Source organism: Condylura cristata, unplaced genomic scaffold (genome assembly GCF_000260355.1).
Source record: "Condylura cristata isolate star-nosed mole 26May11 unplaced genomic scaffold, ConCri1.0 scaffold00003, whole genome shotgun sequence".
NCBI lineage: Eukaryota > Metazoa > Chordata > Mammalia > Eulipotyphla > Talpidae > Condylura > Condylura cristata.
Window position 1 is genome coordinate 16,268,011 of NW_004567104.1, and position 15,543 is coordinate 16,283,553.

At 32.0% G+C, this 15,543-nt stretch overlaps 1 protein-coding gene across 1 annotated transcript in view; it reads left to right on the forward strand.

Moving 5' to 3' along the window:
- Positions 1-15,543, forward strand: part of PIK3CA (phosphatidylinositol-4,5-bisphosphate 3-kinase, catalytic subunit alpha) — a 62,456-nt gene that overhangs the window by 38,215 nt on the left and 8,698 nt on the right. Inside the window, exons 2-14 of the mRNA XM_004674983.2 lie at positions 194-621; positions 1,485-1,694; positions 2,971-3,221; positions 4,705-4,950; positions 5,674-5,759; positions 7,144-7,249; positions 7,726-7,878; positions 7,964-8,098; positions 11,569-11,693; positions 12,907-12,988; positions 13,315-13,479; positions 13,692-13,795; positions 14,730-14,901. Coding sequence (XP_004675040.1) covers positions 270-621; positions 1,485-1,694; positions 2,971-3,221; positions 4,705-4,950; positions 5,674-5,759; positions 7,144-7,249; positions 7,726-7,878; positions 7,964-8,098; positions 11,569-11,693; positions 12,907-12,988; positions 13,315-13,479; positions 13,692-13,795; positions 14,730-14,901 — 2,187 coding nt within the window. The 5' untranslated portion in view covers positions 194-269. The remainder of the gene's footprint in view (positions 1-193; positions 622-1,484; positions 1,695-2,970; positions 3,222-4,704; positions 4,951-5,673; positions 5,760-7,143; positions 7,250-7,725; positions 7,879-7,963; positions 8,099-11,568; positions 11,694-12,906; positions 12,989-13,314; positions 13,480-13,691; positions 13,796-14,729; positions 14,902-15,543) is intronic.

The window sequence follows — 15,543 nt, forward strand, 5'->3', positions numbered from 1 at the left end:
TTAATTTAAATACAGGTATTTTTTTTCTAATTTATACATTGGTATCCATTTTTTCATCATAGTTTGGAACACTAGCCTTTATAAGTATATTTAAGATCACTCCAAGCTACAAAAAATGAATTTTTGCATTTTAATGCCATGTAGCTATTCTTAGTATCAGTTTCCCATAACATGTTTCTCTTCTTTATTTTAGATTTCTGTTTTGGGACAGCCACCCATCTAATTCCTTAAAGTAGTTTTATATGAAAAACTTGTAAAAGATCAGAACAATGCCTCCAAGACCATCATCAGGTGAACTGTGGGGCATCCACTTGATGCCCCCAAGAATCCTAGTAGAATGTTTACTACCAAATGGAATGATAGTGACTTTAGAATGCCTCCGTGAGGCTACATTAATAACTATAAAGCATGAACTATTTAAAGAGGCAAGAAAATATCCTCTCCATCAACTTCTTCAAGATGAATCTTCTTACATTTTCGTAAGTGTCACCCAAGAAGCAGAAAGGGAAGAATTTTTTGATGAAACCAGACGACTTTGTGACCTTCGGCTTTTTCAACCCTTTTTAAAAGTAATTGAACCAGTAGGCAACCGTGAAGAAAAGATCCTCAATCGAGAAATTGGTATGTTATTTTCAGCTAAATGGCATCGTCGTCCTGTCATAAATGCAAATAATATGAAATTGTATTATCTCATTACTAAAATAGTTTTCTTTGAACCAGTTACTTACCTCTGTGATCTTAGGGATTTTTTTTAATGATTTATTTTACATGATTGTTCATTTTTGTACAATGTTTGCTTTCTCCTCTCAGGTGTAGTCCCCTTAAAATTCCCACCACCAATTCACCCGTGCACCACCACCCTTGTGCACTTCCCTCCCCTTTTTTGATCTCTCCCTTTCCCCCTCTCCTGCTGAATGTCTCTTAATTTAATAGTTACCTGTTAATATTGGTTTTATATTTATTATTATTTTTTCCTATTCCCTTATTTGGTTCCCCTATATTCCTCCTGTAGTGAAACCACCAGATACTTTTCTTTCCCTTCTGGCTATTTCACTGAGCATAAACTCTTCTAGCTCCATCATGCTGTAATCTTAATTTTCCAAATAAAAATCATCATAGCTCTATAGTATTTTTGATTATTGGTCTCAAAGACTATTTTTTAACACCTTGGTCTTTTTTATAATATGTTCTCTAAGTGTTTTAGATTTATTTTGTTATATCCTATGTTTGTTTTTATATTCTTTAAGAAATTACATGGGTAGTGTTTTTTACTTTTGCTTCAAACTGATGAAAATACTGTATTTTGTATATTAAAATAATGGTCCTTGTCAACTCTTGTTATATATATAGTATTCAACAAAATTTTTTTAAACCAGAGAAACTTCTCTATTGTAATCTTCTCAATCAGCCAAGTTTCCTATAAAGATCATGGTTATACTGAATGTTTAATAGAAATGATATATCCTTTATATAATTTTTTAAAGGTTTTGCTATTGGCATGCCAGTGTGTGAATTTGACATGGTTAAAGATCCAGAAGTACAGGACTTCCGAAGAAATATTCTTAATGTTTGTAAAGAAGCTGTGGATCTTAGAGATCTCAATTCACCTCATAGTAGAGCAATGTATGTCTACCCTCCAAATGTAGAATCTTCACCAGAACTGCCAAAGCACATATATAATAAGTTAGATAAAGGTAAGATTATTGTCAATTTACACTAGTTGGTTACTAATTTGTGCCTGTATTTCTGTAGTCTTTACCCTACCTAGATGATAAGTATATAATTAAGTACCAAGTATACAGCTTGTTTAAAATATATATTTATTGATTAGATCACTTTTTTGCATTTTAATGCTTATACCTTGGTCAGTTGTTTATCTCAGAATAAAACTGAAGAACTTTGAGTATGGAATTCACTACTACGGAATTAGAACTGATGACTTCTATAAATAAAACCAAATTACATAGAAACAATTTATAAAACTTTATGTATTCTTGTTATTATATAATATAAACAGGAAACAGTTTTCCCAATCATGATGTTAAGTGCAGTAATTAGGTCTAATCATAATGAGTAATAATGTATAGGTTGACTTTTGACATAATGTATCAATTTCTAGAATTAAGTGAACATAAGAACATATAAACTGTATTGATTTAGAAATGAAATATTGTATCAGATAAGTATTTATTTTCAAGATAACAAGGTAAAGGTTTATGTTCAAATAGGTTGACTCACATGGTTATATTTATATAAAATTCTGTTGAAATTCTAAGTGAAGATATCTTATTTCTTTTTCATAGACATTATTCAAAGTAGTTTGAGGCAATATAACATAAAATCTTTCCTTGGAATTCTTTTCTACTCTAGTATGGAATGCTCTTCTTTTCCCCCCAATACTCTATAAAAATACTACAATATTTGGAAAAATTGAAAGAATTGTATTGTGAACACCCAAGTCACTCTAACACAAAGTGTTAATCTTTTCATTTTCATCATTTTTTAAAAATCCCTGGCTTAGTTGATTTTAAAAGTAAAGAATTAGGTAATTCATCTTCCCCCTTCTTGCAAAATTTTTATTAATTTGATTTAGTGTTTTTCTTTAAGACTTGAGAGCTCTTTTCCATGATTACCAAAAATTCTTCTATTTAAGGTTTGTTGACCTTTGATACTATCAAGAGTCACACTTCACAGGGTCAAATCTCATAAAGTATGTCATGTAGTTAAAATGTAAATTAGTACACAATGTGTGCTTGCCATTAAACATGAAATTTAGACATGGTCGAATAGCCCTATCAGATTTGAAGAGCTGCTGCTTCTACCTGATATTTACCTGTATTTACTTGACTGATTATTGTAAGTAATTTCAGACTATGGTTAAGAGTAGTGATAGTACATATTTTTTGAAATTTGTCTCTTGAAAAATTAAATCTAATGATGAATACATCTAATGATGTTTTTCTATTATAGGACAAATAATAGTGGTGATTTGGGTAATAGTTTCTCCAAATAATGACAAGCAGAAGTATACTCTGAAAATCAACCATGACTATGTGCCAGAACAAGTAATTGCTGAAGCAATCAGGAAAAAAACTCGAAGTATGTTGCTGTCATCTGAGCAACTAAAACTTTGTGTTTTAGAATATCAGGGCAAGTATATTTTAAAAGTATGTGGATGTGATGAATACTTCTTAGAAAAGTACCCTCTGAGTCAGTATAAGGTGAGTGTCAAGTTTTGAAAATATTAATTTTACATTTAACAAGTAATCACATGGGACTAGTATCTCGTTTTGGTGCCTATTTTTTAAAAATTAAGTATTAATAAATAGGATTCATTAGTTTCTTTTTATATGATAATTATTTAGTTTAAGGGACTGATGAATTTAATTTGAGAGACTAGATGCCTTCTTCCTTTAGGTTTTATGGAATTAAATTTGGGGACCCAGCCATATACTTGTGGCTAAGCTATGTTGTACAATTTTTGCAACTGTAACCATTTTGGTATGGTGATTTGGTGACTGCTTAGTTGTGCCATGAGCTAAGATATGATAATGTTTCACGTTTCTCTGTGCAAAAAGTGTTTCATGTGCTTTCTAGGTAGTGTCATTTCTGTAGTGGAAATACTTTAATTAGCCAATAGAAATTTAAAATAATGTGAAACTTGCCCAGAAGACTTGTCTTGCATCTTAATATTTTTTAAAAAGGAGTTCTTTCTATTCCTTTGGATATGCAACATAAATTATAAAGTAAATATGCCCCTTGTTTAAAAAAAAAAAAACTGGCAGGTAACACTAATTCAAAAATGTGGGGTATTTCATGATTTTTATCCCCTCTCGAACAATAGCACTACTAGGAATTAAAATAGACTTTTGAAAAAATCTGTGATTTGTTGTTAATTAATATGTAATATTAATATTACCATATTCTTTGCTTCTGTTCATGAAATACCCGTAAGAAGCAACTATATTTGTGTCAAGCATATGCCAATTACTGATTTACAATACCACATTATAACATGATTTTGGCTTTAGGTTTTTTATAGTACAGTTAGGGTTAATGATAAGAAAATAAGCTAATATAATAGGCACCTAGTATATTTATATTAAAAATCTCTATTCAGAGTTCAGATAATGTGTTTTACTATATGTCCAAAATAATGTGTTTTACTATATGTCCAAAGTTCAGATAATGTGTTTTACTCTATGTCCAGAACTTTTGTAATTCTGAGTGGTATTTTTATTTTTTAACAAGACAAATTTTTCTTAATTGTTGAGACAGAAGAACAAGCTGCCAATAATCCTTGGGTTGGACATCAGTATTACTAAAAGAATTATTAAATTATGTTGCCTTTCCTTTAACGAAAATAGTGTTTTCACAATGACTTGCCTGTGATACTTGTTTTTAATTCCCTTTTATTGTTTCCAGTTAATGGCAAATTGAACTATAGTTTCAAAATCTGACCATGTTTTTTCTTTTATACAGTTTTTATTCCAAGAGTTTCTTATTGACCCTGTTCTGTAACCTAACCCCCAAATGTTTGTATTTTACATGTTATAAATATAGCAACCACTAAGAACTTCAGTTTATAATGGTTGATATTTATCACTTTTGCAGAAATACTGTCACAATACTCTTAAGATGTTGCTTCTAAAGTGAAAAATTGTATAAGAAATGGCTTCTTACCATTCCCTTAATCTCTTACAGTATATAAGAAGCTGTATAATGCTTGGGAGAATGCCCAATTTGATGCTGATGGCTAAAGAGAGCCTTTACTCTCAATTGCCAATGGACTGTTTTACAATGCCTTCCTACTCCAGACGCATCTCCACAGCTACACCATATATGAATGGAGAAACATCTACAAAATCCCTTTGGGTTATAAATAGTGCACTCAGAATAAAAATTCTTTGTGCAACTTATGTGAATGTAAATATTCGAGACATTGACAAGGTAAAGCCAACTGTTGATACTTACTATTTGATATAAATTATCTGATATAAACTTTTTTATTGAACTATTAATAATCTGGTAGCCTGCAATATGTTTTCAGATGACAAGAAAAACACCCACCTACCTCAGCTATTACAAAACTTACAACCCTTTATAATTCTGGTATCCATATTTCTAAGCCTTTAAAACCCACAAGTTTTACAGAAGTCATTTGGTAGCAAAACCTGGTGCAACCTGAAATGAATTTTTTACAGTCTTTATCCCACTTAGTATAAATATGCACATATTTTTTGGAGAAATATTAATGCTTAATGTTTTTATGGAGTGCTATTCCATCTGCTAAGAGTATTAAGTAATATTAGTATAAGTGCCAATTTATCTTTCTAAACTATGAAAAACTCTGAATGATAGACCTAACTTAAAGGTATTGTGTGCTTATATTAATTTTTAGTAGTTAGATGCCCCCTCCCAGAAACCAGAGAATTTTGGTAAAAAATTTGTTACAAGTATTTAAGTTACTACGTGTGTGTGTGTGTGTGTGTGTGTGTGTGTGTGTGTATGAAAAGTTCCATATATATGGAAAGGAAACCAGAAAAGCTATGCTGAGGAGAAACTCTTCATTGATTCTCATACTAGCTACATTATTTTGATATTGTTTAAAATTGTTTCTGTCCTGTGTGCGAGTGTGTGTTATACTCACATGCTTTGTTTTATTTTTTTTAGATCTACGTTCGAACAGGTATCTACCATGGAGGAGAACCATTATGTGATAATGTGAACACTCAAAGAGTACCTTGTTCCAATCCCAGGTATGGAAGTATATGAATTTATATTTCCAAAAGTCATTCTACTGTTTAGCAATGTAATCAATAAAACCAATATATTTCACTTAGTTTTATACAAGTCATGTGAATTACTAGATATTTACATATAAACATAAAGCCTTTCTATCACATGAATAGTAAATCACAGGTCACTTTATTATTTCTAAAACTTTATCAGAAGAATTTTTCTGATTTTTTTTTCTTCCCATTGTATCAAGAAGAGGACAGAATATGGTTGTAATTCTCTTTTCCCACTATATCAAGGAGAAAATAGAATACCATAACATTTTGTGCTAATGATTACTCACATCACATCCATAAACCTAACATTTTATTCTTTCCTTATCTCCATTAGCATTCACATAAGATGACTGGCAAACAACTCCAGAGAGTAATCGAAAGCAGTTTCCTTCATATACCTCCAAAGAATAGCTATTTATGACATTCAAATAAAGTCTTTGGGAATAAATCAATTTCTTAAGGGAAAGGGAAGGTATTGGGACCATCTTAAATTATTATTGCCTAGATACAATGAAGAAATAAAAAATGGTATATAACAGCTGCCATCTAGCTCGCTCTTAGCCTCTCTCTGTAGAGACTTTGAAAATAAGAGTCTATTCCTAAATATAGTAGCAATATTTTAAGGAAACTCAAATTGGCATTAGATGAACTTTATAGACTAGCAAAATAGCAGTGAATCATCCAAAAATGAATTTCCTTATAAAAATTGTAACATTTCATTTATAGTATAATTAGCTGGTATTCATTTCCTGTCTAGTTTTCCATTATATGAGTATATGATAATTTATTTGTTCTACTGTTGGATATTTAGTGGTGATGGATCATGGGTGCTATATGGTGGGAGAATTACAGGGACTATACCTTAGGGGAGATATCAAACACTGTCCAACAATCAGTAACATTGTAAGAGAATAAATATATATATAATATTAAACTAGAAGACATTCCATGCACAAATTCACACATTTTTGTGGCTTTATACCCGGAGGTAAAGCTGGGTCACAGGTCAAGTATTAGACGATTATGCTTTCCAAGATGTATCAAATTTTACCTGTACTAGCAGTATATGAGACTTTCTATTACTACAAGTCCTCACCACCCCGTTATATCATCAGTCTTCATAGTTTTTGTCATTCTTCTAAATAGTAATGTCTCTCTGAGGTTTTGCTTTTTAGATAACAAATAACATTGGCTATTTTTTTTTCATATTTATTTGCAAATTGGATATGATCTTGCAGAGTATCTGCCATTCTCTGGACTGATTTTTGTTTGAATTATCTTCTTGATGATTGATTGATAGCATCATTTATATTTTGGCATTTTTTTTTCACTTTAAACTTCTACATAGATGGAATGAATGGCTGAATTATGATATATACATTCCCGATCTTCCTCGTGCTGCTCGACTTTGCCTTTCCATTTGTTCAGTTAAAGGCCGAAAGGGTGCTAAAGAGGTAAAGTATTTCAAAAAGGACAATTATATTTACCTCTAAAAAATTCTAACTATACTGCTGATTAAAATTTTATAAAAAAATAGATTTTTTATCTAATAAAAATTAATCAGACATCTTTTAAGTTAATGAATAAATGTAACCTCAAAGAATGCCTTGGGAGAACTTCTGGAATTTATGGGTTATGAGTTTGTTCTGAATTCATAATGATACAATTTTGAAACATGCAGTCATTACATATATCTTTTACATGACTATATGCAAATCTGTGTCTTGCTTTAGTAATTTTTTCTGTTTATAACTCAAGAACATTTAGTTTCAAATGACAAAAGGAAAGGAAGTACTTATACTTTGAAAAATTAATGTGCCTTGTTATAGATATCATTATAGTTTAATTCTCCCTGAGGAAGAACAGTGTTTTGAAATATGGTTTATAATTTAATCCAAGAAATAGTAAATATTTTTCTGCCTTTTTAAAGGAACACTGTCCATTGGCCTGGGGAAATATAAACTTGTTTGATTACACAGATACTCTGGTATCTGGAAAAATGGCTTTGAATCTTTGGCCAGTACCTCATGGACTAGAAGATTTGCTGAATCCTATTGGTGTTACTGGATCAAATCCAAATAAAGTAAGTTTTATGCTATCATGCATTAGAAATTTTTTTATTGACCATGAAACACAGTGTTTATAATAACTTCTATTCCATCTCTTAGGAAACTCCATGCTTAGAGTTGGAATTTGATTGGTTCAGCAGTGTGGTAAAATTTCCAGATATGTCAGTGATTGAAGAACATGCCAATTGGTCTGTGTCCCGAGAAGCAGGATTTAGCTATTCCCATGCAGTACTGGTAAGGCACATGTGTACATTTTCTCACTATCAGTTAAAATCAGTGAATTTGGGTACATACTGTTTATATGGGAAAGATGCTATGTATTTTAGTTACACAAGCATAGAAACTATGGTCTCTAGGCCAATATTGCAATATAGTAAAATTCTCCATACTAATATGCTGATAATTTTACTGAGGCAGTTTCTCAGTTTACTCAGAGTCCTAGCCTGCCTTCACTTAACAAATATGTATTGAATGTTGACTCTGTATATACAGTATGCATAGTATGTATGATAGGTACTAGGTAATAGAACTGTGACTGAAAGAGACTTCTATTGAGTATGTAGTTTCATGATGAAAATAAACATTAAATTGGTAAAAACATAAATATAAGGTTATAAAGCATGTTGTACCATGAAGTTTAAAAAATAATAGTCTTCCAAGAATGAGTAACTGTTGTGTGGGGGAAAGGTAACATATATTTTAGGTTTAGAAAAAGATTTTATGAGATTGAAACCTAAGTATGAATATATGGTAATGAGCCCTTTGAAACCACAATATAACTGGATTCATGGACCAATTAACTCTCCCTTATTTCTCAAGGGCAAAGGTGTTGGTGCTAAAAGAAGCAGCTATTTTTGTTCTTTGGTGTCTCTTTCGCCAGTTTCCAAATATACCACTTTTTTTTTCCACCTGATTATAGTTTATAAATAGACCAACCAAAGAATATGGGGCTAAGAGGTCCTGAAATATGCCTACCCTGGTAACAATAACAGCATCACCCAGAGGCAGACTGGAATCCTACACTCAGAAATTTTATAAATTTACACCTGTGTTCACAATAAGGCATTTACCAGTCCCTATTGTAAAATGAAATAAACACAGCCTTTCTGCCTATATGCTTTCTACTTAAAATCATTACTGATTTCTTTCAGAATACAAAAAGTACATTTTTAGACATTAGAAACAGATTCTCTTTCTTAAAATATGGTAACTATTCTCTAAATTTAGTCTTTGATGATGAATATTGCAAATCGTTATCAATTGCTTATTGTGTACCTATCAATTTCTTATTGTGTACCAAATATCATATCAGTTAGTTTTCACATAGTAGTATCTCATTTAATCTTAAAAGTAGTCTCTATGAGGGGAGGTGTTATTATAATCCCTATTTTACCAGTAAGGAAATTGACTTAAGGAATTTAACATTTCATGATTGCTATTAATAAATATTGAGCCTCGGCCCTCCCTGGTGGCACAGCGGGTTAAAGCACAGCACTGAGAAACTAAAACCACTTCCGCATGAGTTCGATTCCCGCCTGCCTCGGAGGTGACCACATGGCATGGCAGACCTCTCCTGGCCCGCCCGCTGCTTCCCTCAGCAGTGTACTTCGTAGATCTGCCTGTCCTGCTCCCCACTCTGTCTCTGGTGAATCCTCTCACCGCCCCTGAGCCTCTGGCCTGTACCCCAGTTCTGTATGCACAAATAAATAAATCTTTAAATAAATAAATAAATATTGAGCCTCATATTTGCATCATTCTGGAATTAAGTTTGGAATTGGAATTGAAATACTGATGTGCATTCCCATGAAATGTTCATAACCCTGCCCAACTGATTATACTTACTAACTGACTGAATTACCAAAGTCAAGTCACTTGAAAACTCACTTACCGACTATTTTATTCTTATATTCAGTCACTGAACTCAGTTTCCACCATTCTGCTGGAGTCACTTTTACCTTTTGAGTTTCTATTTTGAGCAGTTCTCCGGAGGATTGATATTGTATGGTTTTTCCCTCCTTGGGAAAATTTTTCTTTCAAAAAAATAAGGAAACTATTATTTTTGCAGAATAACACATTCTTTACTTTACTTGTAGGTCTATTGAAAATTTAGAAGTCTAAGGCATACTGTGAGATCTTAGTTTTGTGTATGTTAAAACATTTTACTATTTTATCACTTTATTCCCTAAACTATATTAAGTAATATATTATTATCACAAAATAATTAAATAACATAAAAGTATTAGAGTTAATGGTAAAAGGTACTGACTTCTTTTCCTAAGTTGAAAGTTAAGTATTTTTTTATCTCTTTCCTGGACTATTATGATGTCCTCTTAACTGGTCTCCTTCCCACAGAGCACTCAGAATAATCTTTATGAAGCAAAAGTTAAATCTTATAAAAGGTTGGAATTCAACCTTTAAAATAGCTTTCACTGAAAAATAAAGCCCAAACCTTTTAGCCTGACTTGCAGGTTGTACCTGCTGCACACACAACCTCCTGTCACTCCTCTCCCTCACCTATTGGGTTTCAGGTTCTCTTGCTTTACTTCTTTCGAACCAAATTCATTTTCTCCTTGAAGCACAGTCACTATTTCCTTCATCTGCAGTTGTTTTTCTCTTATCCTAGTGTGAATAGTTCTTTCTGGACATTTGGATCACAAATTAAGTATTACCTCCTCATAGGTCTAATGAAGCCATTCTCTGTTACAACACCCAGACTATATCAACTCCCAATATTTTCCTTATTTGTTCATTTTAATATCCCACCATAATAGAGGCCCTATTAGTGCAAGATGCTTTACTGTTTTATGAACCTAACAGTAAGAGTGGGAGGCACATTATGCCTCTTTTAATAAATACTTGTGAATGAATATGTGCCAATAGTTTCCTTATGCAGCTCTATTCCTTAGCAATATTTATAAATGTCTAAAAACGAAGTAACATGGGCATTTGCTTTCATTTTTAGCCATTCCAAGGAATGCATATTTGTTGTATAATAATATGCATTCATAATTACTATGCAGTAAGATTTCCATATTTGAAGGAATAAATACAGTACTTGGAATCCTAAAACTATACTAAAAGTTATGGCGTTTTCTTTTTAGTGTCCTGATATTTGAATGTACAGTGTTTGATGGGGGTGTTTTGCCTCTCTTTTTCCCTTATTTATTTTTTCTTTTTAAATTTGAAACCCCTATTGTGATTGTAAGGATGTACTGAAGCAAAGATTATGAGAGAATGTACATTTTTACTTTATTACTTTGTTAATTTCTTATTTTTTTATTCCAGAAACATTAGCAGATTAATGTTGGGGGATCTCATTAGGTGGGGAAGTTAATTATGCATGTATACTCCCTAGTTTCCCAGTCTGGTCTCACATCTGTGTTCATTAGGAAGACTGCTCTGTATTTTCTTTTTTTGCATTTTTGTTTGGTTCCAATCTGGTCGTATCCCTGTCTTTGCATTTGCAGAGAGGAGTGTTCCTGCTGCCTTGGTAGTTATCTTCTCTGATTGATAGCAATATTAAGCAACTGAGTTATTGTATTTGTTCCATAAATACTGTCTTACAGGCTTACTGTGAGAATAAGCTGTTTCACAATAGTTCATAAGCAGTGTAAAATTTATTGATAATCTTTTTTTATAGATAACTCATGAATACAAAGAGGGAAATATTAGCAAACTATGTAAAATATTATTTTATTTTACAGAGTAACAGACTAGCTAGAGACAATGAATTAAGAGAAAATGATAAAGAACAGCTGCGAGCAATTTGTACACGAGATCCTCTATCTGAAATCACTGAGCAAGAGAAAGATTTTCTATGGAGCCACAGGTAAGTTTTAACAGAGAAATTCTTTTTCTTCTGTTACAGGAGGAAAAACTGACTTTGAGTGTTTCTGTCATGTTTCTATAATACCTAATGGATGACTTTTATTAAATTATCCTTTTTAAAACTGTGCCTTTAAATGAATATTCCTAGAAAACCATGTTGCATTGGTTCCAACTTTAGAGATGTGACTTTTTAAGGGGTTTTCTTTTTACATTTGAGGTGACATTAGTTTACAACATTGTGGGTGATCCAGAGGCACAGGAAACTCTTCAGCTGCATGTCCCCCTTCCACACCCACCACAAGGCATCGCAGCCCTCCCCTGCGGTCCATGATGCCCTCTCCACGCTCCCCCTCTGCCCCCTTGTAGCCTCATTCCCACTCCGTTTTTTAGGATTTGCTGTTGGCTTGGTTTTATCTGACCAAACCAATGTTCTGTCTCTCTGTATTTCACATTATAAGTGAAGCCATAGGATATTTTTCTTTCTCCTTCTGACTTACCTTATTTTGTTTAGCATAATCCCCTCCAGCTGAACTCATGGTGTCACAAATGTCAAGAGTTCGTCTCTTTTTAATAGCTGAGCAGTATTTCATTTTGTACATGTACCACATTTCTTTAATCTAAAATGTTTCTTTAAATTAAAGGTAAAAAAACACTCTGGTCTTACATCAGTTTGGTTGGTATAGATATTTCCATTTTTAGGAGTTCCTTGTATTTCTTTTTTTCTTGCCTTCCTCAAAGTAATAGTATACTGACTTATTTTCACATAAAAAGCCATTGGCCTATCACTTGGTAAATGTGCACTGATTTATTTAACAAAGCAGTTGAAGTCCACTAACACGCAAATTTTGTCCAGTAAAACTGGTGCATCTGCTCATGACTCCTGTTGCATATTTAAGTGAATAATAAGAGTCGTATACTGTTACAAAATAAATTCAATATTTTTCCTAAACACCCATCCTCCATTTGGATTTTCCTTTCATCTTCCTTGCTATTATAATTCCGTATTAGCATATATTTGCCTACATATGCAGCTGTAGTATTATACACTATAATATTAAACACTGATTTAATTTGATTTTAAAGGCAGCTAGTTTGTGGTAAAAAAAATTTTGAAAGTGTTTGTATTTCCTGAAGATTGCATCATTGAACATTTAGACTTCTAAGTCTTTTGGATAACATGCAAGAATGTTTTTTATTCTGTCTTTCCCACACAGGCACTATTGTGTAACTATCCCTGAAATTCTACCCAAATTGCTTTTGTCCGTTAAGTGGAATTCTAGAGATGAAGTAGCTCAGGTAAATGCATGTTTGAGATTACTGAATAATTGTTGCACAGGGTTGGGAATGTTGCTCAAGTTGTTTCCTCTCTAAGTCTGTATAAATATGAAAGCTGAAATAGCTAGGTATTAAATTGATTAATAATGCTACTGTCATGGAGAAAAACACCATTCACACCACTTCTTATGATTATTTAGACCTGACAATTTTAAGGACTGAATACATAGGGTGATGGTAATTTTACCTAAATGAATTTTAAAATAAAAAATCAAGACATGATATCTTAAAGCATTAGTTTAGTACTCTTTGCTTTTAACTATGATTTATGTCTTTGTTATATACAGATGTACTGCTTAGTAAAGGATTGGCCTCCAATCAAACCTGAACAGGCTATGGAACTGCTAGATTGCAATTACCCAGATCCTATGGTTCGAGGTTTTGCCGTTAGATGCTTGGAAAAATATTTAACAGATGACAAACTTTCTCAGTACCTAATTCAACTAGTACAGGTAAAGTACTGTATAATAGGAAAATAATGTTGCATTCTAAATTCAGAATGTCCTACTTTCCTGACTGTATACTGTTTTTACAAATTAGTTTTATTACCAGTATCTGCTTTCTCTCTTAAGAATTTTCTTTAAATCCAACCAGGTAGAAACTGACCCTAATTGATATGGAGGGACTTTTTAAATGTTTATTTCTTTTGTTTTTAACCACATAGGTCCTAAAATATGAACAGTATTTGGATAACCTGCTTGTGAGATTTTTACTTAAGAAAGCATTGACTAATCAAAGAATTGGACACTTTTTCTTTTGGCATTTAAAGTAAGTTAAAATTATTTCCCTGTTAAGTTCTTCCCCATATACTACTTGTTTTTTTGGCATGTGGATAAATATGCATTACTTATTTACTATTGTCTTTCTGCAATTTTTCCATACTGTAAATATATTCTACCAGTGATGTTTCCCCTCAGCGTCTTCTCTTTAACATAAAATAAGCAGTAAAATTCTATCTAAATATGCACAAGAGTAAGACTAAAATATTTTTAAAGATTTTTTTTATTCTACTTTAAGTTCTCTAGGTCCCAATAATGTTACTGTTAGCTTTACTCTATAAAGGGATTAAAATGTGCCAAAATAAATGAGCAAAAAGTCTTTACATTGGAATTCAGAGCAATAAAGACAAAGTCCCAAGTTTCTTGCTAGAAAATAAGCTTAAAAGAATAAAAACTATTTTGCAGAATATGAATTCATACTCAGTGTTAGAGGTCACAAGTCATACACACTTTTCAGTGTAGAACAGATTTGTAATTAACATGATTTTTGAAATGTTAAAGTAAATGGAAGCTGCATTTTGAAGCTTGGTTTAAAATTTTCTTAAATTCAGAAAGAAAGATTATAAGAAATGGGAAGTATGCCAAGAGAGTAGAATAGTATTTACTTAGTGCTTCACTACCTCCCTCTTTATTTTATGATTTTGTACCTAATTTCCTTTTAGTAAATGAAAAGTATGTGAAATAAACATAAAAGCTATTTTATTAAATTTATTATTTCCAAGATGTACCTAAACTCTTGCTTGTTTTACTTATAAATGATAGGTTTTAAGTCATTAGAAGCATGATTCAAATACTTACTGGATTAGAATTTTCTGATTTTCTTAAAAATGATTTTATACACACACATAAATTGTGTGTGTGTGTGTGTGTGTGTGTATACATGTACACTATTTTTTTTAAAAAATCTTTCAATGTTCCTTTAGATCTGAGATGCATAATAAGACAGTTAGTCAGAGATTTGGCCTGCTTTTGGAGTCCTATTGTCGTGCATGTGGGATGTATTTGAAGCACCTAAACAGACAAGTTGAAGCTATGGAAAAACTCATTAACTTAACTGACATTCTCAAACAAGAGAAAAAGGATGAAACACAAAAGGTATGTGACTCTTTAGTTTGTTTTTGAGACTCTTCATTGCACCAGTGGAGGATCTTTGAGAACCCAATACATATGCAGATCATGGGTCTTAAAATCAAGATCAGGATTTGGATCTAAGGTTCAGTGCTGCTTAGTACTGTAAATTTAGACACATTATTTAGTCTCTTGATATTTTCCTCATCTGTAAAATGGGATACAAATTTCTTCATTGGATTGTTGTGAGATTAAATTATATGAGATATGTACCTATCACAGTCATTACAGCATGTCAGAGGGTATACAGTAAATATTCCCTCTTCATCCCTTCCTTTCTGTTTTAACATAAATTTTTTTAATGAATTTTTCCTTATTCTGTGTCATATATCATCATTTTATGATGACACTGAAAATAAATGGAACGAAATTAGTTTTTGCATTCTAAGTTTAAAATGTACTCTTTAAACAGTGACTGCATCACATATCCCAAGCTACTATGTACTCTTGCAGTGCAACAGTTTAACTTAGTCTAACTGAAGACTATGAATAAAGATTTTTCATGACCTTTCCCTATTTTCTATCCTTTATTCAGTCTACTCATCCTTCAATAAAAAGTGAGATCATTCTTCACTTATAGTGAAATGGAAAAAAAAAACTCAGTTTATT